At 31.9% G+C, this 25,297-nt stretch overlaps 5 protein-coding genes across 10 annotated transcripts; 3 read left to right on the top strand and 2 right to left on the bottom strand.

Moving 5' to 3' along the window:
* Positions 1-495: 495 nt before the first annotated feature.
* On the bottom strand, positions 496-3,430 carry LOC131669430 (transmembrane protein 256-like). The gene is made up of 5 exons (XM_058944291.1): positions 3,299-3,430; positions 1,581-1,970; positions 1,225-1,375; positions 1,018-1,139; positions 496-839 (listed from the first exon to the last, which is right to left on the bottom strand). Exons 2-5 carry the CDS (start codon positions 1,674-1,676, stop codon positions 696-698), a joined length of 513 nt encoding a protein of 170 aa, XP_058800274.1. The 5' UTR covers positions 1,677-1,970; positions 3,299-3,430; the 3' UTR covers positions 496-695.
* Positions 2,579-8,313, top strand: LOC131669428 (protein halfway). Of its 3 annotated transcripts, none has more exons than XM_058944288.1 (8): positions 2,579-2,915; positions 5,662-5,938; positions 6,024-6,338; positions 6,404-6,573; positions 6,652-6,834; positions 6,905-7,063; positions 7,146-7,262; positions 7,329-8,313. In XM_058944288.1, the coding sequence occupies exons 2-8, from the start codon at positions 5,683-5,685 to the stop codon at positions 7,599-7,601; spliced, it is 1,473 nt and encodes a 490-aa protein (XP_058800271.1). In that variant the 5' UTR covers positions 2,579-2,915; positions 5,662-5,682; the 3' UTR covers positions 7,602-8,313. The 3 variants fall into 3 exon arrangements, with proteins under 3 accessions (XP_058800271.1, XP_058800270.1, XP_058800269.1); XM_058944287.1 differs by lacking the exon at positions 2,579-2,915 and adding an exon at positions 3,333-3,471 and having other exon boundaries at positions 7,329-8,312; XM_058944286.1 differs by lacking the exon at positions 2,579-2,915 and having other exon boundaries at positions 4,124-5,938.
* A 600-nt stretch (positions 8,314-8,913) lies between these two features.
* On the bottom strand, positions 8,914-11,583 carry LOC131669431 (probable ATP-dependent RNA helicase DDX52). The gene is made up of 11 exons (XM_058944292.1): positions 11,467-11,583; positions 11,115-11,393; positions 10,860-11,045; positions 10,536-10,791; positions 10,394-10,466; positions 10,093-10,296; positions 9,935-10,025; positions 9,735-9,857; positions 9,515-9,665; positions 9,377-9,452; positions 8,914-9,311 (listed from the first exon to the last, which is right to left on the bottom strand). The coding sequence occupies exons 1-11, from the start codon at positions 11,551-11,553 to the stop codon at positions 9,131-9,133; spliced, it is 1,707 nt and encodes a 568-aa protein (XP_058800275.1). The 5' UTR covers positions 11,554-11,583; the 3' UTR covers positions 8,914-9,130.
* A 366-nt stretch (positions 11,584-11,949) lies between these two features.
* On the top strand, positions 11,950-15,888 carry LOC131669433 (uncharacterized). Of its 3 annotated transcripts, XM_058944296.1 has the most exons (8): positions 11,950-12,080; positions 12,272-12,355; positions 12,433-13,435; positions 13,535-14,310; positions 14,395-14,580; positions 14,659-14,831; positions 15,195-15,313; positions 15,428-15,888. In XM_058944296.1, exons 2-8 carry the CDS (start codon positions 12,299-12,301, stop codon positions 15,481-15,483), a joined length of 2,370 nt encoding a protein of 789 aa, XP_058800279.1. In that variant the 5' UTR covers positions 11,950-12,080; positions 12,272-12,298; the 3' UTR covers positions 15,484-15,888. The 3 variants fall into 3 exon arrangements, with proteins under 3 accessions (XP_058800279.1, XP_058800277.1, XP_058800278.1); XM_058944294.1 differs by having other exon boundaries at positions 12,433-14,310; positions 15,428-15,887; XM_058944295.1 differs by lacking the exon at positions 11,950-12,080 and adding an exon at positions 12,163-12,196 and having other exon boundaries at positions 12,433-14,310; positions 15,428-15,887.
* A 4,540-nt stretch (positions 15,889-20,428) lies between these two features.
* Positions 20,429-25,236, top strand: LOC131669435 (ubiquitin conjugation factor E4 A). Of its 2 annotated transcripts, none has more exons than XM_058944298.1 (15): positions 20,429-20,705; positions 20,877-21,454; positions 21,571-21,963; positions 22,033-22,356; positions 22,436-22,629; positions 22,701-22,811; positions 22,903-23,100; positions 23,396-23,513; positions 23,583-23,759; positions 23,821-23,966; positions 24,040-24,189; positions 24,251-24,494; positions 24,572-24,734; positions 24,800-25,004; positions 25,081-25,236. In XM_058944298.1, the coding sequence occupies exons 2-15, from the start codon at positions 20,903-20,905 to the stop codon at positions 25,229-25,231; spliced, it is 3,126 nt and encodes a 1,041-aa protein (XP_058800281.1). In that variant the 5' UTR covers positions 20,429-20,705; positions 20,877-20,902; the 3' UTR covers positions 25,232-25,236. The 2 variants fall into 2 exon arrangements, with proteins under 2 accessions (XP_058800281.1, XP_058800280.1); XM_058944297.1 differs by having other exon boundaries at positions 20,772-21,454.
* Positions 25,237-25,297: the final 61 nt, after the last annotated feature.

The raw sequence follows: 25,297 nt of genomic DNA, 5'->3' as shown, positions 1-25,297 counted from the left end.
CTTTTAAAATTATCTTATTCTGATACTATTTAAATCCGGTGAGAAAATGAGAAAACATGATTGACGTGATTATTCACACCAAGATTTTCGGAATTTCGTGACAATATGAATGGTTTTTACTAAAAATGAATTTAAGGTATGATACCTATAATCACAAGGATGGAAAAACATCAGCCTTCTACTTAATAACCCCCTTTATCTTCATTAATAATCCTAAAAACCAAGAAACTCTATACATGACTTCGGTGAACATGAAAAATTTACGTGGCTCTAAGAAAATCCTCATCGTGTTAAGTATTTACCGGGATCCTAATCATGCAATTACGTCATTACAGGAATCTTATAGTGCGAATAATCACGTCGAAATATAACTCATTATGGAATTTGAAATGACAAGTAATATATTTCCATGTTATTTATTGTTCATTTATATAACATTTCGAAAAATTCCTATTAAAAATTATACATAAATTTATATTCTGTTCATACAAAATAAAATATATATCACATTACACTCATATAAAAAACTTATCTTTTTATTTATTCAACTTTTCTTATAAAAAGTTAATGCTAGTTTTTACTGCTACATTTGTCGCTTGAAAAAGTACATTACTTTATTTTATTGTATAGTTTTTTCAACATCGAATTGAAAAATATTTCTCATCAACATTTTATTTAAATTAAATATTTTCTACTTAAAGAAACATCCCCAACCAGCCAAGAATGAAACAAGTACCTCCTAAAGGCGTTAATTTACTAAATGATTTGTCTCCTGTAAATGCATAAAAATAGCAAGTGCCACAGAAAAGGAATATTCCTGATATCATGAAAGTTCCAGCCTGGAAAATTAATAACTTTCATTACATCTAGTAATTTTTTCAATTTATTTTGTTTCAAATTAAAATAAATTCCAATAATTTTTACATAGTTTATGCAAACATACAAATGAATACAAATGAATTCTGAATCTTCTATAAATCAACATTATTTGAAATAACATTATTTGAAATAACTTACAATACGTGGCTTACGGCACATAGGTAATCCTAAAAGTGCTAATGTGTGGATAAAATGATAACGAGAAGCAGTATCAAATACTCTTCTTCGTTCTTCGCCTTTTTCTTCAAGAGAATATGACTCTAATAAAAATAAATTAACAATCATAAATAACTATTAAGTATATTGTATATTTATAAGTTTATCAGATTATATGTGAAAACATACTGTGTGAACCATAAGCTCCTAAAATGACAGCTGCAGCTCCACTGATTGCTGCAAGACGAATAAATGGTCCGTTTTGGAGAGCTAATTTGTAAAGAGGCTCTGACTGTACCATTTTAACTTCTATTTTTTTAGGTCTAATAGAATCAACAATCTAAAACAATTTACATGATTAAATTAGAAACTATTACTTTATGATTATTGTAATATATTTTAGTCAAATTTCATAATAATCAGAATGATAATGATAATAGATAAATAATAAATGTTAATGGAAGATTAAAAAAGGATAAATTGTAAAAGGCACTGAAATCATAATATTAGAAAAAAACACATAGGTTAAAATACCAATCACTCACGGTATTTGTTGCTGTTTTGGCTATACTTATTGTATTTACAACGACGGGGTTTGTAAACAGAATATAATTTAGTGTATCTTGCCCAACAAAACCCATTTCTTTAATGTATTATTTCGGTCAGTAAAAATATTGTGAATGAAAGCAACAGATTATTGCAAATATATATTATGTATATTGATATATATGACAATGTGCAATAGCTTATGGTATAAAACTTGAAATATACAAATAGCTTTAATTGTAGTTATTTATTAATTCTTAGCAAATTTCATTGTAATTCGTAGTGAGACTGTTTTTGTGACAATCCGGTCCGGCTCGAGGACTCGATTTAGGCATGCCCGGGAAAGTAAGCATGCTTCAAATTTCATCTGGCACTCGTATCAAAATGTACTATAATATATAAAGATTTAAAGAATTAATAAATCAATAAAATTATATATATATATATATATATATATATATATATATATATATATATCACATTCTAAATAATACCTATATATTTATTATTTAAGCTAGTATAGTAATTCTTTTTATCATTATTTATATTCAATTTAAGAATATATTTCTGAAATAATAAATTAAATATTTTTATAAAATGATATATATTATATTTTTCCCGATTTTTACTAATAAAAGCACTAGCTAGGCCTGGCACTGTAATCTTTCACACTGCAAATATGAAAATCAAAAGTAAATTTTCTTAATAGTGCTTTGAAATTACAGAAATTTTTTCACTAATAGCTGCGAATTTAAAGTATTAATTCTGAAATGATTCGATCAATGTATTGATTTGAATTCATTGACTGATATAGTTAATAGTTCTATATTAAATAAGAACAAAAAGGTGAAAGTTTTTGCCTTTGTAAATAAATCGTAATAATAACACTGTACAATGCTTTTGTAAAAAAATGAATTACATTAATTTGAATTGTTATGAAACGATACATACTTGATCAATGTAAGTGAATAAATTAATTAATTAATAAATTAATATTTTCATTGCCTTTTTGTTTTAACTGTACCTGAGGATCATCTAATTCAGAGCATTTACAAGTTGTTTAATTTTTATTCTGGTTTATATTATCAGTGCAGTTAAAACTAGGATATAGTGCATTAACATATTTATAAATGAAACAGCACTCGACATTTATCTCTCTAGCCATATCGTCCGTCAATCGCTCGTTGCTTCGAGGCCGATCACTTCACACACACATAAACCTATATAGCTCTATACACATAAAGTGATCAGGGATCGGACTGAGAGAGCGAGAGAGAGAAAAGCGGTGGCAGCAAAACTTAACATCAGTCCGCAGCGTGGCTGCGCCAAGCTAGGTATCGTTGTTTCTCTTTCTTTCTTTCTTTCGCAGGTTTAGCCCTAAAATCGTTCCGCTATTTATCGGAAAAATTCTATCGCGAGTGTAAACAAAGAACGAAAATGTGAAAAATACCGAAGTGTTGCGCAAGAATTAACTCTCTTTCTCTACTCTAATTATTATATAAAGTGATGGCTAGTGGAAACGGATGCACAGGAGACGGAGATAGTGCAACGAGAGCGCCGTGAACGGCGTGGAAGGGAGAAAGGGAGAGAAAGTTAAAATAAAATTTGAGAACAAAGCTCGACGTTCGCGAGACAAAAAGAAAAGAACTGCAATGTGTGCGTGCGCGTGTGAGCCGATATTTCGCTTTGCATGACTTTTTGTTTGTTAATTACGTACACGCACGTTTCTTTCTCAGTCGAGTCACTGAACTTATCGGCTGCACATTGTTCGGATACTTTTATTGTGCGAACTTCGTCTCGATGATGTTTGTAGACTTTGGTTCTTTATGTCGGAAAATGCAGTGACTGGATACTATATTTGACAAAATGACGAACAGAAATAGCTTCAAGGTTTGTATATAATTTTGCACCGCAGTCATTACAAGGCCGATTTTATAATCTTGAACTTAGTGTTTTTACCGATCATTGCCGATCAGCATAAATTTAGATATTTTTAATTCGTGACATACTTTCATGCTTAATCACTGAAATAATATCAATGTTTTATTGCGGAGGCATATCAGCGACTGCATATGAATAACAAAGTTTTTCCTCGAGCGGAAATTCATTTTTTTCGTCAGTAGTGACGGCGGAACAAAATCGAACGTTTGTTTTTTATTGCACTCCTGATAACGGTAAAAAAAGAAAATGGGTAGTTGCTTTCTGACTTTATGATGCTTGTCTTTATTACCTTCAGTGAGCGCAGCGCTATGTTGATACGCACGCTTGTAATATTAACGTTCTCTTGTTCACGATTATTATATATATATATATACCGTCAATCAAGCGGTGTAACAATAAGAAAAAACTAAAATCCGTAATAATCGAATCAATCCTGTAAAGCACGATGTTAACGCGCCAAGTTTGGCGCAGTTCACCTGTTGCGTCCAACAATAGCAAGTGAATTTCGCGCTTTTAGAACGCGTGCGCGCTACTGAATTCTAATGAGCAGCTCTCTCTAATTTACATAGTTGTCCCAACTCAAATAGCCTTATCATCAGTCGTGAATTGACCGTTTACATCATCATTGCTTATCTTAAAATCATTGTGATTGCTCCACATCAAGATTAAGACTTCTGATAATAAACTGACATTTTATATTTTCTTTTGATTAATCGCATCAGTATGGCGACATATTAACAGGTATTATATAAGCTCTTGCTCTTTACAATTCTTTCTAATCTTGTTCTTTTTCCTTCTTGTTTAATCATTTTCGTTCTCGTTCTTCCTAAATGTTAATTTAGTTGCGCATTGGATTTCGAATACCGATGTTTTTTCGCCGCTTTTTTTTCTCGCTCATTTTTTAATGAGTCATTTGAAAAGTATGCGAGACTCGATGCTCATTATGAATATCGTCGCAAATGTTTTCGTGTTTAAATGTATGCACGTGTCGCTATCGGCTAGTATGCAAATTACTAGCCTGTAATTTTCGTAAATTTTGCAATGCAAAAATTGTTGAGCTTTAAGTAGCCAATGGATCGACGGGTGTGCCTCGAAAAGCCGATACTTTAAGTCGCACTCGTAAAGAAAGAGGAACAACTGTACTTTCTAGCACAGCTGGTTCGCCGAGCGATTGGTTTTCACGATTCGTATATAGGTGTGCATATGTGCAGACGACGCTCACATGTATGTACGCTGACCGTTGCGTTTCCTGTCTAAAAATAGAACCAAGCTGCGCGATCGTTTATTCACTCTAAACACACGCGCTTCTCTTCCTCCTCGATTTGCAGGCTCTCACGCAGATATAGCTTTATCGGCAGTATTAGAGCACGCAACGGCGATTCTGTATTAGCGTTGAACTTCTGACAGTTGGAGCGAGCGATACGCGAGTGTAGCAGGCTCGAAAGGAACCCTGAATATTTTTTTGTTCAAGGCTTTCAATTTTATCAACGATTCGCATTCCTGATGACTTATTTCAGTGTGTTATACCTGTCTGCTTATGTCACTTGGTTTGGACGGACGACCTTAGCGATTCTCTTGATAGCGAATTGCTTGACTTAAAATTGAAGAAAAACAAAGCATAAAGTTGTTTTACGTAACGCCAGTCTGTATATATTCTTGAGCTTTCACTTGTGTCATTGACATGCTGAGATGCGCATTTTTATGTACCAGTGAGCGATGATTCACAATTTATCATTTTTGTTGTTGGAATTTTCAATGTGTTCCAAGTATACAAAATTGAGGATGTTGTGCGCCCTTTGAATATTTATATCGAGATTTCCATTTTGCCAATGTTCTTTTTTATCAAATTGCGCATGGAAAAGCTGGCAAGTGCTTGTTTGCATCTTAAAAGTTTTATAATGTAATTTCTTCATTTTACGTTTCATTTTTCGAATAAATACAAAGTTTGAATAAAACATTTAAATAAAAAATCGTTTAAATCTATCCCTAGATGATCATATGTTCAAACAGGACCCGTATGCGAATTAATTGTAATATCTAGATGTCATCGATTGTACATCAGATAACATGATCGACATAAATGCGATAAAAGCGAAATGTTCAAGCGAAACGTTAATTAAAAGAGTTTTTTTGATGCAGATCCGGTGGTTCACCGCGATAATGTACTTATATGTGGTAAGTGCTCGTACTGAGGAGGATCAATCTATGACGGCAAATGCTCACGAATCTCTAGTCGTAGCCAACAACAATCAAATGCCAGAAAAATGTTTCTACCGTGGTCCATCCGAGTGTCCACCAGCTGGAGCAAATCCTTGCAAAAGGATAACATTGTCAAATGTAGGCACTGAGAACGTTGCTGTTTTCTGCTGTAACTTAACGAATCATACGGAATTCGAATCTGCGCTTGCTCGTGTTAGTAAGTGAATCTTTCGAATAGTTCAGCAACGATTTTACGAATTGTAAGAATAAGATCATCGTTATTAATAAATTTATGTTTTTAGATTTCCCATCCAATGTCTCGTACATTCACATCAGAAATGCGACGTTGAATTACGTTAACACCAATGAAGTTCGATGGAGGATGTTGAAATCGTTGGCTATAACTGACGGAAGAATCAGTCGAATTAAAGGACAGTTTCTCATAATGACGCCGATGGTGTGTTTGAATTTATCTAACAATGCTTTATTAGAAATGGAAAATAGTTCCTTGATTCGACTTTCGCAATTGACGACTTTGGATTTATCTTACAATAATTTAACACATTTACCGACTTTGAATATCATGAATGGCAGAGAATTTTGGTTGGACATTTGCGGTAAGTTTTAATTTATTACTTCAATTTCAAATGAGTGGAAATTGTGAACAAAACTGTTTATATAGGAACTAATACTTTACTGTGTCATGACATTCAACAAAATGTCAATAAAACTGGTGAGAATCAAATAATCTTTAATCGAGAAAATGAGACTTTATGTTCGACTAAGAAAAATTGGCACTGGTTTAATTCAACCGAAGAGATTCCACTGAAGTCGGTCCGGTATATCAGTTCGGTAAGCACTCTTTTACAAAATAAAACCTAAAGTTATTTAAACGATGTATAATCTAAATATGATTTGTAAATAAATTAGTTACAAAGTGAATGCCCAAAAGGAGAAAATTGGCACTGTATTTGTGAATTCGACAGATTAGAGTTTTTGCCAGACACAATGCCAACTATGGCAGTAAATGTGGATTGTAGTAATAATCAATTGACCCAACTACCAAAGAAATTACCTCGAAATACTGTCAAGTTAAATGTCTCTTATAATAACGTAAGTTTTATCATCGAGTCTTTATTTGAGAAAGTTAAATTTATATACTGATAAACAAATGATATTCTAGATCACTACTCTTGACGAATTATATACCAACCCAAATTATGACGACCTTAGAGAGTTCACTGCTGATTATAACAATATATCATCTATTAATACATTAGAAGGATCGAAATTTTTAGATAGTTTTGCTTTTCTAAGTTTGCGACATAATAAAATTAAATCTGTGAGTAATCAAAGGATGAATTCTTCATGAGTTTTATATTAATTAAATGGAAAATAAATACGTGATTTTCCTGTTAATGCAGCTACCTACTTATATATTAGCTTCCAATTTTGACAAAAGTTATAGTACCAGTAGATACGGGATTCGATTTGGAGGAAATGAACTTCACTGTGATTGTAATACAGCCAAATTTTTAAAGGTAATCATAATATTAAAAGGCAAGTAATTATTAATGATAACTTAACGTTTAACATAAAATTCATAGATTTGGCTTCAAACGAGAATAACAGACCCCGATGAAGTACTTTGCGAGAACGTGAAAGAAAAAGTCATTGATTTAGAGCCATCAAAGATGTGCGTTTATCCTGGAGACTGGACTGATTACATCTATTATATAATTGCTACTGAAGTGCTCTTGTTAATCGGATTAATCGCTAAAGTTTCATATGACTATTGGGTGTTCAAGACTGCAGGGTATCTTCCATGGCCTGCTAATAAAATGCCTAAACTACCTTGTGACTGGTTATGTGAAACATAATCTATCCATTGACTGCATATATCATTCAACCATGATTGAACATTCAATCCTGGCTAAAATATATAGTTAGATATTCTTAAAAAATAAGTATCAAAACGAATTTAATATTTCTAATAGGAGTGGTAGGTTTTTATCTATTTCTACATAATATTATGTTCTTTTTTTATTTGATTTAATTATTATTAGATTTTTATAACTAATTTTATAAGAAATTTTTGAAACATTTTTAATTACGTGTATATTTTTATTATAAAAGTATTCATTGCCATTTTTCTCAATTTCAATTGAATGAAATTAATCATTATATTAGATGTATGTAACTTTATTGTTATGAAAGCTAGCTGTGATTATTTTTTTGTCCATGACTTTTAAATTAACAAACGAATTTGACTGCATTATCAACATATTTTGTAATATCTAGTCTGTAAAACTTTTTTAAGAAGTCTATTTCTGCATATCATATGTATGTACAAAATGAAACTTGCATAAATACAACTCTAAAGTGTATGCTTGTAACGACATTATTTCTCATGTTTTATATTACAACCTCGTTTTGTTATGTGTTGTACTAAACAAGAAATTTACATAGCATATATATATATATATATATATATATATAGTGCAAACGATCAAGAATATATTAGCTGGAAATGAATTTTGAAAAAACTTGTACTATGTAAGATTGAAATTGAACAAATTCTCTTTCTTTTCTTCGACAACTAGTGGATAGAATATCTTAATTTTTTTTAATTTGGAGCCGTTCTACGAAATATTAATATTTATTTTACAGTGAAATATTATATAAATGTTTAAACAATATTTTGAAAAGATATTTTTACAAATCTTTTGAAATCAACTTATAGAAGTTATTCTAAAATAAAAGTTATGTGGCACTCTTTTACCAAGTTGCAGTGAAATAATTCAAATGTCATTGCTGATTTATTTTATCTAGCCAAGAAATGTTTACATCAACATTTCCAAATTAATTAGTTAAATATTTTGTACAATGTTCGTGCAAAGTTTTTTTGGCACATCATTGGACGGGACTATTTAGTCAGAAAAGTGATGTGCACACTATTGATGTCTTCGTTGCTGCTTCTTTGATATGGCGCTCAAATAAAATTTAATATCCATCATAGTCTCAAGTACTTTATTTCACTGTTTAAAAGAATTATATCCTTGTTTATGAACTGAGGAGAATCGAACTGCTTATATCGCGTCACCATGATTGCTTCGCATTCCCATAAAGTATGAATAAAATTAATTCTACATTTTCTTTAATTGCTGATTTTATTAATTTCTTAAACCAATTTAATATAGACACAACAATAAAATATTAAATACATAAGTAAATTATTTATTTTTCTACAAATTTCTTTAATTCCAAATTCAAAAATATTTTATACAGGATTCGCAGAGATTCCGTACAGAATTTATATAGAACTCATAAAAAAAACTTACGAAAATGGTGTGGATTGTTCCATATAAAATCTGTACAGTGACGTTCAAAAAAGGCACCATTGTAATTTTTATACATTTTTCTTACAGGCATCCGTACGATTTTCTTTTTTTTTCCGTATAATATTCGTACCTATCGCAGGATATTGATGAGCTAGTTCTAATTTTCTCCTCTGTTTCTTACTGATTTTCTTCATAGCTAACATATAATCAGGTACTTCACAGCCCGCTTCTCGCATTTTCGTAGCAATACTAAAAACATTTGTTAATTGTTTTATTTTACAGTTTTCCACCATATTTGTTATATTTTGTCTTACCTTCTTAAATTAATGGCATCATCTTGGGTAAAGAATGTTATAGCTTTTCCTTTACGTCCAGCTCGACCCGTTCGACCTAAAAATATTGAATTACAGTACCAGATAATATCCCTTAAAATATATCAACTTAAAAGTTACCTATCCTGTGAATATAAGATATTGCTGATTTAGGAAAGTCATAATTTATAACAAGGTTAACGTCTTTGAAATCAATACCACGAGCCATCATTTCTGTACATATGAGAACCCATATTTTTCCTTCTCGAAAACATCGTACTACGTTGTCTCGCTAAAATATTAAAGATATGCTTAATTGTAGGCAAAATAAAAATTGCTGAAATAAGGTGATTTGCATTACTTGTGTTTGAGTCCTTTCAGCATGGATCATATCTACATTGATACCATCGTAAATAAGTTCTTTAAATAATTCTTCAGCTCTTGCTTTAGTGTCGACAAAAATGAGCACTGGTGGATTTAATCCCTAGAGTATATTAAATTAAAATTCATGTTATAAATTAAAAATTTTCATAAAAATATTCAGTCGATGATTAAACATACCTTCTGAATAATATTCCTAATTTCAATAAGTTTTCCCCTTTCACATCCAACAAATAATAATTCTTGTTCTATGGTATCTGCAGTAGCATTTCTAGAAAAGAAAATAGTAAATATGACAATGCAATGTACATTTTATATAAAAATTTTTTTTTATATACCTATGTCCTACTGTAATTGTAACTAATCCCTTCAAATTATGCCTGCACCATTTTGTAAGTACAGGTGTATTAGTAGCACTAAACATTGCATAATGTATATTAGGATTTGTGCAAGCTTTTGAAATTTCTTGTAATTGTTCTTTGAATCCTCTAGTACTTTCTTCAAATAGCTTATCTGCTTCATCAACAACAAGCCATTCAACACTAAACAAAAGATAAAAGCAAGAAAAAAAAGATTAATCTATAGAATAAAAATAAGTATGACAATTTTTCAAATTTAAATTTTATGTGTAAATCTTACTTGTTCAAACTTATTGCTGGTGGGTCTTGATTCAATAAGAAAACAACTCTTTTGGGTGTAGTTATTAGAATATCTAGAATATAAAAAAGTTTATATTGATATTAAATAAGATTTTTACATTACGTTTTTAAATGATACTTACCATACTTTTGATTACTTTTGGGACCATATTGTGTTAGTGCTTGCTTTATTTTACTGATTATATGAACTCGGAAACCTCTACCTTCACTCATTCTCATGCATTCACTATAAGTCTGTTTAGCCAATTCTCTTGTGGGACTAATAATTACAGCTCGAAAGCCCTTTTTTTGAGGCCCAATTAGATGGTGTATAATAGGAAGTAAAAATGCAGCAGTTTTTCCTGAACCGGTCGGTGCACATGCTAATATTTGTCTTCCCTTGAAGAAAAAATACATTATTATCTTATTAAAACAAATAATATGTATTTAAGTGATCAATAACTTACTTGTAACATGACTGGCATAGCTTGCATTTGAATGGGAGTTGGTTCAGTGTATCCACAATTTTTCATGTTCTGCAAAATGTCACTTTTGACATTGTAAATTTCAAACAATTCTTCAAAAGATTTTATAGGTACTGGTACATGACTACCAGTAACAGATATATGGTGCTGATTTCGATACTGATTTATCTGACAATAAATTACAAAAATGTAAGAATAACTGATATTTGTTTTATACTTTTAAATATTACAATGTACCTTTTCTTGTTCTAATTTCAACTTTTTATCTTCTGTCATAATTTTACTCTTTTTCTTTGGCCTGATGATAGTCCCATCTTCAACGGCAGATATTCCATCCAAAAGTGTAAGTACATTTTTTGGTTTTTCATTTTCATCATTATCATCGTGTTTTCTTTTGGAATACTTTACAATCTCTTCTGAACTACCTGTTTCAACAATGTTCCTTTTACTTTTTTCAACGTCATCTGATTCTTCATTGACTTTTAACAAGTCTCTGGGCGAATGTTTTTTCACTAACTATAAAATATTTTTGTAATTACAAATAGTTAAAATATTAAAATATTTACGTGAATAAAATATATTATTTTACCGAAAATCTTTCTGCATCACTTGGAAAACGTTTCAAATCATATTTTATTCCAAAAGAAAGGGTTTTAAATATATCGTACGCATCCATCGTAAATGTTTACGATCTTTTCACGTGTTCAGCGTTATATTAACAACATGACCATAACCTCATTCTTTACTGTAATGTGTCGACTACGGGTAGTGAAATTAATAACTGTTTTATCTGTTAAACGCTGCCCTACTATATCGACGGAGTTGCTAAGTAAACAAGGAATGTCGATATACTTCTGCTCTTTCCTCTTTCACAGTCACAGTTTACAGTATTCACACTCATTTCTCGCGTTTGCTTGTGGCGTTATTGGCGTTTAGTCGTTGATGATTTTAGAGTTTCAAAAATACTTCACTCTTCTTTGTTCAATCATCTATGGATTAAATATAATGATTACTTTTCTACAAATTTTCAAAAATACATAAACTAAATTAACATTACTTTGTTGAATATATATTCAATTTGATTCACAAAAATCTTTAAAACATTAGAATTGGAAAGTAGTTGAAAGTTTCTTTGATGATGATGGATATAACCTGTTAAAATGCCAGTAACGTCCAGTTGTCATTATTGAAGAAAATATTCGTGTAAGCTGCTTTGCATATTTTGAACTAGAATGCAGTAATAATGTATTTTTGAATATGAAAATTTTAATATTATTTGTAAAATTGATGAATACAAGGAAAACCACTTTTCACTTCTTGTAAATTTAAGGTTTTGCAACTTTAATTTTAGTTAACGTTTTTGACAAATGTTGTAATATTCTTACATTTTTAAGATTATATCAACAAAGGCAACAAAAGCAATGGAATTTTCAACATCTTCTGTCAAAATGAATGGGATTCCTGTTCTTCCACCCCTTGTAATTAATTATATAATGATTTGATTTGTTTTAAGATATCTTCAAGTTAAGCTTCATATGGACTCTACTGTTTTCAGATTACAAATGATATTACAACAGAAATACAGTACTACAAACAATTATCTGTGGCTGTAGAAGAGAGATTAAAAGCTCTAGAATTTGCAAAGGAAGCCATGACGAAATATACGCAACTTAATGGAAATGGTGTTAAACTTCATAATGAAGAACAAATATTAACAGAAAATAATATACAAAGTACAGAGTCCAAAGACCAACCTACAGTAGATTATCCTACAAAAGACAAAGAAGAGAGCTTAATAGACTTCAATTTGTCCATTAGTGAAAATGTGAAAATTGAAAATTTAGTAGATAAGAATGCCAATATTTCTGAAATGCCATTAAAACCATCAGTGCATTTACAAAGATCAGTAATGCTTGAAGATAAAAGCTGTTTGGGTGAACTTTTTTTAGGAGATAGTGTTGATTCAGACACGATTACAACTAGTACAGATTTAAATCAATATTTAAATACATCAGTTTCTACAAAAACAGACACCACTGAAACAACGCCAGAAAACTGGAAGCCACAAGTGCCTAAGTCTTTGGATATTGTTCCAATAACTATGGATAAATCAAAACCTCCAGATAGATCTCATTCAATAGATGCAGAAACTCCAAAATTAATAAGGCAAGGTTCTTATGTACTAGAAACACCAAGTCCTGTACTTATAGCGCATATGCAAAATGAATTTGGTAATTCTGAATATAAGCCTTCTTCTGCACAATCAGCAAAGTGTAGAGAATCGAATACTAGTCAAACAAGAGGGAATTGGGAATCTCAAAATATTTTCAAAGAACCTCGCATGAATTCTGCTAGTAAATTAAGAAAAAGTAGCATTGTTAGTCAAAGAGTCAGTAAGTCTGTTTCTAACTCTAAAACTGGATCTCCTTTAGATTTGTATCAACCAGCAAAATCAGTGGATTGTATTCAAGCTATGTTTGCTAAAGAATGCTACTCACCTAAGAATGTATTCAACAGACTTTACAATCAAAATCCAAGAAATTCACCACCTGTCAGTGGTACGAATGGTTTTAAAAATAATAATGCTAAAAAGAGCAGTAAAAATTCATCAATACTAAATTTAGCTAATAAATTAAGTGGATCATTAAACATTGTAGGTAATAATAGTCCAAAGCCTGTTAGAAGAATAGAAAAAAAAACGGAGAAAAATGAATCTAATTTAGACAAAAGTTTTGATAGAGATTCTGTAAAAAGTAATGATTCAAATGTTAATGCTGTAAAACATAAATCAGTTATAACATCTGAAAAAATTGTAACAGTTTTTAAAGAAGTTCAAGATACTCATAAAAAACAAATGATAGATCTAATTACTAGGCAGCAAAAAGAACAACTTTTAATGCAAGAAAATTTCAAAAAACAACAAATACTTTTATTGGCCCAGATTAGAAAAGCTTTTCCAGAAATTTCTATATCTACATTATCAGAGGCAATAACTGGTAAAAATACTGAACATATTACACCTTTGAGCTCAAGAATATCAAATGGTCAACAAAAAGCATGTGATACCCAAAAAAGCAAATTACAATGTAATGGAATCAACCATCAAGTTGATAATAGTGATCATAATATTAGTCAATCATCTTTAGAGTTTTCAAATTCACCTAAGGAGCTGTCATCTAATTCATGTCATTTAGTTTATCAACCAACAACTCCCATGACTATTCATCAAAACCATTGTCAAGCCAACCAACATGTAGGAGATACTCCAAACATGATCATTAGTCGTGTACAATTATCAAATATTAGAACTATTGACGATATTCCAGTAGGAAATCCAATGCGTAGACATTCCAATGTTAGTCGTCAATTATTTCCTTATGATAGTAAATCTCATGTTCCAGTTATAGACACTTCCAAGTATACTGAAATACATGTGAGCTCTTCACAGTAGAGATAGTTTTTTTTTCATTAGTTACATAATGATTCAAATCATTTAATGTACATTTTATAATTTTAGAATAAAGCAGCTTATATAATAACTGCATATGCCAAAGGATTCTTGGTAAGAAGGTTAATGAAAACGGAAAAAGTGATTGCTTTGAAAAATACATACAGAGAAGCTTTACACTGTATGTTGAAACTTCACGTTGACGCGCCTCTAAATTTGCCAGAACTAAATTTTCATCAAAGACTTCAGTTGCAGGTATGATTTCACTGAAATTAGTGTTGAAAAGTAATTATTCAGAATATTCCTAATAAATTTGATTCTTCTTTTGTATAGTGTGATGCTGCATCGATGAACATAGTTGACTTATTTTCACAAAGTCCTACCCGGAGAATGGAAATCATAGCACATGATAGAGAGATTAAAAGAGCTCGTTCTGACAGACCAAGCTCTGCTCGTTCATATTCTTTTGCAACACAACGTACACTTGCTAGAAAGAAAATGAAAGAGTATGAATCTGACTAATAAATTTAACATTTTTATTTTTCATTTTAGTATATACTAGTATATATTTTTTTATTTATTTCTATACATAGTTTTTATAAATAAAATGTTTGTTGTTTAAATAATAGTATTGCTAATTTTTATTTATATAGTTTGCGTAGAAAAACATCAAAGTTTTTCATAAAAAAACAAGTAATGAGCATGTTTATTAACGTATTTTGAATTTGATTGTGTATGTGTGTGTTTGTAAATACGAAATAAAGTTTTATTTTGAAGTCACCACGAATTTGAATGTAACAAGTATGTTATTAATTTTGTGCATGTTTCATAGAATTATCATAAATATGGAAAAATAATTGTAATTGTAGAATGGGGATATACTCAAGTATGCAAAGTTCAATGATGTCTCGATCTTGTCCCGCAAGAACACGATGTCAAACGTGGACTCCCAATCTAAGAGAGAAAAGAGTTACAGCAAGTATGATAAGTAAGTGTAATTAATAAAAATCATTAAATCATAAAATTTATCATATTTGTTATTCATTAAATAAACCTATCAAATATTTGAAAAATAAAAGTATATTAATCTTTCATATTTTAGGCCAAGGTATCAAGAGAAGTACTAGTGCTGGTGCTGTACGTAAACCATGGCGATGAAAATGCTCTCTAATAAGTTACTATAACTGTACATGTAATGAATCTCTTAGCAGTAAGAAAAGATACACTGCACTAAAAAAAAAAGAAAAACAAAGCCGTCTTTAGTGCCTGAAAGTATCTTTTAATTGTGCTTTAAATGCTTTATGTTAATTATTATTGTTGTGTATGTTTATTAGTAGATAATGTATTTATATTTTCTGTGATACGTTAAATTTTCTTTTTTATATAACCGACTTTTTATATTGAAATTTTCGACTGTATATACAAAATATAATACTCATTTCATGAAGTATATTTGCCAAGCAAATGTTTTGTCCATTAGATTTAATCAATTTGTCAATTAAAGTTGCAATCATTAACTTGACGAAGTTGAATGATTGCTCCTTGTTGATTTGAGTAGGTATCAATTATTACTGAAGTTGTACTCTCATATATATTATTAAAAAATTAAAAACCTGTAAAAATTGAAAATTGTCAAATAAACATTTTTAATTTTCCAAATGAGCATTTTTTAACATAAGCGATATGATCAATTATACCACAAATAATGAAGTATTTTGTCGTATTCTATTTTGAAATATATGCTTAGTGCGGGTAAATTTGTAGTTTTGAAAATAAAAATTGACATACTAAATTGTTAATTAGATACTTAGTTCAGTAAATGAAGTACATTCTTGTTTTTGAATCAAGCAGGGATGAAAAATTCGGTTGTATCACTCCACACGTAATGGTAAAAATAATGATAATAAACCGCATAGAAATTTTCTGGCGTACGGACAATTGTGCACGGTTTTATCATGCACAAAAATTATAGTAATAACATAGTGTAAGAATGTTGATACACGCTGATTTGTACCATGTTATTGCGTATAATAATACCGTGCATAATTGTCCGCATGTTAATTTTTTTTTTACAAAACCTGTAATGTGGTGCATTACAAGGCTTTGTCTGAGCGTGTTCCTCTATTTGCAACACTTCAGAGGAGCCATCCCCATCCCTTGCCACTTGTAACCTACCGAATAATAATCTGACAAATAATTAAAACAAATTAAATTCATGATTGATGAAATTTGAACCTCTGACAAAACTTGCCGGTGACGTCACGACCAATAAGCGAATTAGAATAAAATTTGATTTCCGTCTGCAATCTTTCTTATCAATCAATGCTGGCCGACTTACTGGGGGCTGAGAGAGGGTAAATAACGACGAAGTAGGAGATAAAATGAGGGCGCTGTTACTTTTCTAATTTGCATATTGACCAATGACGAAATATTCGGAGGGCGCTACCGATATTCGAATTAGCATATGGGCTAATAATATGATTTCTTCTCGGAAAAAGGAGAAGTAAAAGAATCTTTGACCGCGAAGATCGGTTTCTCGTCCATTTTGCCGCTGATTGCTATAACGCTGTTAGAAGCAATTCTCGGATTAGCTGAGGCCATTAAAGGACTTTGATGAGGATTCTTTTTTTTCCTTACTGGTTCCGAGCGTCAGGTGACCTACGCGCTAGATCGAACGAATCTCCGACCAGAAACGAGGAGTTGTATCCTGAGCTGCCGGCACTTTTAGGACGCGAGAGGACGGAGAAGATTAACGATTGGTTGGTACCATCGGCCTGAGGAAAGGATATTGCCGAGGATGTCACCAACCTCGGCCAACTCTGCACAGTCGCACAGTGGGCAAATAGACCTACGCTGCGATTTTCCGACCCTATCCCCGACGATTGCCGTAAATTAGGCGGTCTGGCGCCCTTATTATTAGCCGAGGGGAAAACGGTCCAATCAGGCCTTGGGGCGAAAGTACTTTGAGTACGCGGCTGAGACTCCCCCAAATTTCCCGCCATAAACCTATATATATATACACAAGTGATACTTCTCATGTATGAAAAATGTCTTATAATGAGAGGATTAAAGAGTAGAAAAAAGGTCCGAAAAATTGCTATGACTTGCGTTCCAATATTTTATTTATCTATTTTATATTTAAAATTTGTAAACAGATACAATATATATTATAATAGTTTCTATAACAGTATGTTCTATAACAGTGATGAATTTCTAGCAATAAATATGCTAACTGTTCCGTTAGAATTGCGTGAATGTTAAGTTTTGAATGAAAACTCGTCCTAGAAGATTTTGCGAGTCTTATTGATCCCAATTGACTGAAATTCGTCACAACTTTGAAATTGTAAGAACAGGTAGAAAGTGGAAACTCGAAAGAAAACAAGGCAGACATCCGCTTGACGCCAACAGTTTGCGGGTGCAGCATGGAATTAAGCTATATATGCACGAGATTTCGATTTCCCTGTATTTTAAAAGATTTCTTCTTGAGCTACTCGCTTATTTTATACTTATTCATGGCGAATATTCAGCTGCAACGAAACCACGATCAAACTGACAGCTAGAACAATAACTGAGGAATATCCTTAAAGGTACATTTTGACATAAGCCATTAGTACCAATGCCTACTAAACTCATTGCCAATTAATGATATAAATAATTAATTATCCGACTATTGATATAGGCATTTATAATTATGGACACATTCGCAGTCACTTTTTGTCTACTCGGCTTATTCACACGGTTCACTGTACGATGTTAATGTCGAAGCCTAAGCCACGTTTTGATGATTGGTAAACTATACACTTTTGAATAGCAAACACTATATAAAATTCTTTGACACTTTAAAAAAAAAAAAGAAACGCAAAAGTTATGAAGCAACGTGAAAGTCAGATTGACGGTCGCATCATGCGCAGTAGTAGTTTTCAATTTTTTTCGATTCGATTTCTTCCTATTTAATGCCTTTTTTTTATCGAAGCCCATATCAAAACTTTTGTAGCGATAATCTTACGACTACGCCTACTACTTAGAACACAGATTTCAAGAATATCTGAGGCGACACATGCGATTAGATTGCGACCGCGCAACGTAATATTATATACGATTATTATTTATTAATTATTATTGATCGAGGAAACAGTCAAAGTCGCAAGGAGCTATATCGGGACTGTATGGAAGCTGGCGGAGCTGCGCAACACTGGTTTGATGCATGAGTTGGAACATTACTATTACGTACGCAATCGAACAAAATATCGTACATTTTTATATTTTGACAAGACGATTTGCAAATAATAAGTTTCCAAGCAAAAAATTAGCGCTGCACTCCTTTTGACTTATAGCTTATTCGATGAGCGCACGCTATGGTCGTGGAATAAAAAAATTATCAAAATGATTAATGTGGGACCGATAAGGTAGAAGGAAGGAACAACTGACATACAAGTTACAAGTTAACGAAATGAACTAAGAACGACCGAACGCAGCCATAGTCACAAAAGGACGCAACTATGCGTAGCCATACAGTCAGGTCTCTAAGACTAACGCTACGGGTCCTGTCTGGCCTGCTCTCTCTTTTGGTCGACGAGTCGCTGCCCGAAGCGGCGTTCCACGCTTTCCTTCTCGCTTTCTCTCAACCCTTCCACGTTAATTAATTCATAAACCTTGGACGAGTGAGCTATTATTTTTTATATTATCACGAATAGAATTTTTCACGTGATTATGTGTAGTTCAGGTTTATTTCTTTGTGATTCAAGCTTTATTCGATTTCTTTTATCATAAGCTTTGCAAGAGAAGAACAAAAAAAATAAATATTAGTAATATTTATGTAGAAAGGGGTTTAGGTATAGCGTGCAATCGGTTGTCGGTATGACGGTTAGATAAAGAGAGTGTAGCGCGGAAAACTGTAGCGTTTTAGTCGAAAGCATGGGAAGCTAGAGTGGAGAAACGTGGTTCTTTGGCCCTCAGCATCTCAGTCTTGAGTGAGATCCAGCTACGTAACGATCCTTCACTGTAACCGCGATTAGTTCATTAAAGTTTTTAATTTACACGTTGTCAGATAACAGTAGTTTTTCGTGTTTGTAATTAATTAAATCAGAATACACGTTAATTGCCATTCGCAATTACTCTCACGAATAATATCTCACGTTTGTTTGTTTTAAAATGGTGTCTAGGAGGGTAGCGTATCGTAAAATGAATGAGGATTTTACATGGGTCGGTGAACTAGACGGATGCATTCCAGTGCATGTGGCTATAATTTTTTATATTTTACACGTTATAAACATATATCTTGCGTTTCGAATGCGTTTTCCATAATTTGGTAACAATCTTACTTTCGCATTTTGCCACAGCCAGTTAATGTACATAGGTACTGTGGATAAGCGATAAGCAGATGTTGACGAGCACTATAATTAATTAATCTTAAGTAATTTTTATCTATTTTTGTTTAAATTAAGTCTTAATGATACTTTTTTAATCGTGGGTGGGTGGTTGGACACCCACTCACCTGTAATCTAATACTATCGTCTGAGACTTATTTATGATAAATATACCTCTTATATGGAGACTATGTGCAAAGTGACCGAATCTGAAATAATTAAAAAATGTATTTACAATTTCCGTTATAACTGTACTTGGTGTAGATAATACCACTGTTGAAGCAATCAATACACGAAATTTCATTCAAGATATTTTACAAGTATCATTTTTATGCGATTTTTTTCGTAAAGTTACATTTAGGCTTAGATATTAAACTCATTTTCAAATCGATAGCAGTAATTATAAAACATACAGAGATATGAACTATGTTGAATGCGGAAGAAACGTTTAAATAAAATATTTTTCTTTAAATTTTGATTATTATCACCTATAGTATAAAAACGTGACTTTATTTGTGGAAATAATGTACACACGTATGTATGTACTCACACACACACACACACACACACACACACACACACACACACACACACACACACACACACACACACACACACACACACACACACACACACACACACACACACACACGCTCACACACACAAGCACTCTGGTGGAGGATTATCAAACTATATTGTAACAATTTTTTTTATGCACAATGTCATTGCGTAGCTGCTGTTGACGTTAGCCTTTACGTATATTAATAATGCAAGAGAGAAACTAGTTTTGATAAATATGCTGCGTCTACTTAATTATATTACAAAGTCAAGTTAAAAATAAAGTGAAGATTGTATACAGTCTGTAATAAGAATTTTTGTCACGCATCGCCAACGATTTCCAGTATAAGAATTGTAAACACTGATGAAGCAGAACGGTGCTGATTTTTAAAAAATGATTCGTCAGTGTTCAAACTACAGTATACTTCTTATTTAATCGTCAATGCAAGTTTGAAGGTATACGTGATTAACAACTGGTTGCTATTATTGAATGTCTTAAATTAACCAACGTATTTCATTTAGGCAACGACATTTGTCATGTAACATTTTGCACGAGCAAAGTCATAACCTCCTAGCAGTGTTTCATCCGAGCTTTTTATTTGTTTTATGGTTCAATGACTGTGACAGTTGCTTGGAATTGAATATTTTACGGAATGTCTAACAACATGAACAATAATCCATTTGCTGCTTTATTTGCGCCTATCAACGAAGCAGCAGCATTATCGTCTCAAAAAGAAGTAACTTTCAACAAACCACATGAACATACAAACAGTGAAAAAGAACCTTGTAAGAGGTCACAAACAGAAGAGTTACTATCCAATGCGGAAACTGCCGAAAAAGATGAATTACTGGATGAATTGATTGCTGATGTGTTTGGAATTACGCTTTACCATGAAAAAAAGAAAAAACCTACACGACAATTAGTTTTTATCAATACCGATTCTGTTGAGCATGCAATATTTGAGAGACTACTACTGTCAGAGCCAGAATCTTCTTTAATAGCAAAAGAAAGTACCAAAGGTCAAGATTTAGATAGTCATGTTGTTCAAACTGAAATTATACCTTACTTATTTGAAAGCTACTGCCGTCTACAAAGATATAGGATTAGTGATGGTGCATATGATACTGTAGAAAATATTAGAAAAATTATTATGCGTGATACGAGCACTGCCTTACAGGAACCTGATGTTTTTGTTGGACAAGAGGTTAGTGTAGCACAAGATTTTTTTAATTAAATGACATATTTATATATTTAATAGTGATATAATCATCTTTTTAGAATATAGAATTCAATACTGTAATTTTTGTCCTTCATTTTTAGATTCATGCACAATTTTTAACATTATTCATCAATGGAGGAATTGTTGGTACTGAATTATCGTCTTTCATGGGAGGCATAGTTGAACACATATGTGCAGAAAATAAGGGATCTGAATCAGAAACAATCAATTCTGCTTTTAGTCCTCTGTTAGATATTATACACAAAGAAACAACTAATGGCAATCTTCTTGTTTGCAAACAATATTGGTTTGGTATTTTACAAATATTTGCCTCTTTAGAACCTTTGGCAAAGCTCATTATTGCTCATAGTACTGTTAGAAACAATATTGGGAAAGCTTATGCAGATACATTATTAGGATCATTATTGAGTCTTAGTTCTCTTCCTAAGACACCTTCAGCACCATTTGATTTTTTTGATAAGCCATTTCAACAGGTATTATATTAAGTAGTGCTAAATCGTATCAATAAATTTGTTTATTAATACATTTTTTTCAAATTTTAGCAAAATTCAATAGTCGATGGAATTATATGGTCTGGATTGGATAGTCTAAGTGAATCAATGCATAAAGTTTTTCACACTTTACTCAAAGTTTCTCGAGAGGTGCGACACTTAACTTTATCGTGGTTAGGAGATTGTTTACACGCTAACGCAAATCGTGGAAAATTTTGGAATTTCCATAATAATATGGATTTATCCATAACAACAGTTTCTGATGGATTTATGCTTAACTTAGGTAACGTTTTGTTACGACTTTGTCAACCGTTTTGTTCAAAACCGGATGATACAAAAATCTTGAAAATCGACCCCACATATTGTGCTGCTGAGGTAAATCATTATACTAACACTATGCTCTAAACTTCCAATACTGTAAGTTTTAAAAATTATAATATTTTATTTACATTAGGCTAAAGATAATGCTCAAGCTCGCGAAAAAGGCATCCATATGAAAGGAATGCATACAGAAACATGTTTGATTCCAACGTCAGAAGGAGAAACTCGCCCAGTTGCTATATCATTTAGTTTTGTCACAGAGTGCTTTTTTTTAACGCATCGTGCTCTCGATCTTGGATATCGTGTGATTTTAGAAAAACTATTTAAGTAATAATTGTGTATTATTTTAATATAAAGTAGTTTGAAAACAATTATTTAATGATCGACTAATTTTTCAGAATAAGTCAAGATTTAGCAAGAACTCAAAGATTGTATAATGAAACTAGAGTAAATGCTAATTCTGAAGTCAATGAATTTATATCGCAGCGATTACAGAGTGAGATGACGAAGTCAGTTTTCTTCTGTTACATCTTGCGTGGCACCGTATTAGATTATTTGAATTTTATGAAATCAATTAAATGACTTATTTTTATTCGACAGGTATTTAACTTATAGAGCAAGTTTACTAAGTCCGGAATCGTTAAGTCTACTAGCAAAATTTCATGCAGCTACTGCTTTTTGGTTAATGCAAGTCAATGTAGATATAAGACAACATGAATTAAATCAAGATATTTACGCTCCTAATGAATATAGATCCATTACATTCCCTTTACCAAAAAAAGTTCCTGAAATGCTAAGGTGAATTTGAAAGTTATTCTAACGTGTTTATGATTATATCATTAATTTTTCGATAGTCTGTGTGTAGTGTGACTTTTCCGCATGTTCGGTTAAAAATTTACGTTCAAAATCGAGCTTTGCACACGTATAAAAAAATATCGTATGATAGATGTTCGGGTAATAGATTCTCATCTCGTGTAATTCTTCACCCTCGTTTCTCTCGAACTTAATCTCCACGCAAGATTAGAATCCACTTCCGCGCATTTGTATCGTAATATACTTTTGACGGGAACTCATTTCTACATAAATTGTGCAGATGTGTTCCTGAATTTGTAGTTGATAATACTATTAGCTTTTTATGCTGTCTTCGACGTTGGAGTTCTAATGTGTTTGAAGAACAAGGCCCAGGTTTTTTGAATCCTATTCTAACAGAGGTAAAGTAAAAATTTATATTTAAAGACGGATGTTTTTTCTATCGATAATTAAATAATTTTGTATTTAAGGTGGTTGCCCTGATGGATTCTCCTTGTCGACTTTACAATCCGCATTTACGAGCTCGTTTGGCAGAAGGACTTGAAGCTCTTTTACCAAACAATGATGAAATACATCATCAATCTACACCTACTCTTGGAACATTCCACAGGCAACAACTTTTTATCACGCATCCACATAAACAAATGGTTTGTAAGATTTTTTCTTAAATAATCGTTATTAATTTACTGAACTTTTTAATGCTTTTAGATCGTGCCAAATTTATTACATGTATTTGTGAGTATTGAAATGACTGGTCAAAATGTTGAATTTGAACAAAAATTCAACTACCGCAGACCAATGTACATAGTTATGACCTACTTGTGGAAAATATCAGAGCATAGACATATTTTTAAGTAATCATATTTTTTGATAAATATTATTGTAAAATCATTTGCAATAAACTGAAAATGGATATGGATTTTGCAGGCAATTAGCTCAAGACGCAGAAGCAAACATGGAAGCAGTACAACCACCCCTTTTTTTAAGATTTATTAATCTATTGATGAATGATGCTGTGTTTTTACTTGATGATGCACTATCAAACATAGCACAACTTAGACAAATGATCAATGCAAGGTTAGTAATCAATTATGCATTAAAATAAATCCCAATCATCGTCTTTTTTCTAAATTTGCAGGGATAGTGGAGAATGGAATAAACTTTCTCAACAAGAAAGAGAACAGCAAACTTACTCTTTAGAGCACATTGGCATGATAGCTAGATTCGATAATATATTAGGCAGAGAAACAATCCAAACTTTGAAAACATTGACATCTGAAATTAAGTCGATATTCTGCCATCCAACAATGGTAGATCGCATAGCTTCGATGTTAAATTATTTACTTTTACACTTGGTTGGTCCTAACAAGAAAAATTTGAAGGTGAAAATCCAAATAACTTTTTAGATCACAATGCCGTAAACAAAATTACTAAAATAAATATTAAATAAATTTTGCAGATCAAAGGACAAAAAGAATATGACTTTGATCCGGCCAATCTAGTTCTTAATATTTGTCAAATATATATTAATTTGAGTCAGAGCGATACTTTCACTTTAGCTGTATCACATGATGGAAGGTCCTATAGTTCTCAATTATTCAAATTAGCTGACGATGTCTTGGGTAAAAATTTGTTTTCTTTTTATACAAACACATGGACAACATTTGATAAGTTTTAATGTTTTCAGTGCGCATTGGCGGAGGAAACATTTTAGGCGACCTCGATGAATTTGCAAAGAAAGTAGAACAAGCAGCTATGCAGAAGAAAGAAGAAGAGGAAATTCTAATTGACGCACCTGATGATTTCCTCGATCCTATTATGTCAACGGTAATGTCAGATCCTGTGATACTACCATCGTCCAGAACTGTTGTTGACCGACAAACAATAGCGAGGTAATTGTTAGATTCAGTCACTTGATTTAATCGAACTGAATGAGCCAATCTATATTGTACATTTGAAAAATTACAGACATTTATTAAGTGATCAGACTGATCCCTTTAATCGGTCTCCGTTAACAATGGACATGGTGAAGCCGGATGTTGATCTTAAAAATAGAATACGAGAATGGATAGAGCATAAGAAGAAGGAGCGGGAAACTAGGACCAGTGATAGTCAATAGTGTCCAACATTGTGGGATTTGAATTGTATAAGGTGAATTATTGCCATATTTTTATCAACAAAATTG

Source organism: Phymastichus coffea, unplaced genomic scaffold (genome assembly GCF_024137745.1).
Source record: "Phymastichus coffea isolate CEN01 unplaced genomic scaffold, Cenicafe_Pcof_1.1 PCOF00093, whole genome shotgun sequence".
NCBI classification, from domain to species: domain Eukaryota; kingdom Metazoa; phylum Arthropoda; class Insecta; order Hymenoptera; family Eulophidae; genus Phymastichus; species Phymastichus coffea.
Note: the sequence above shows the minus strand (reverse complement) of the source record. Positions and strands in the feature narration are given on the sequence as shown.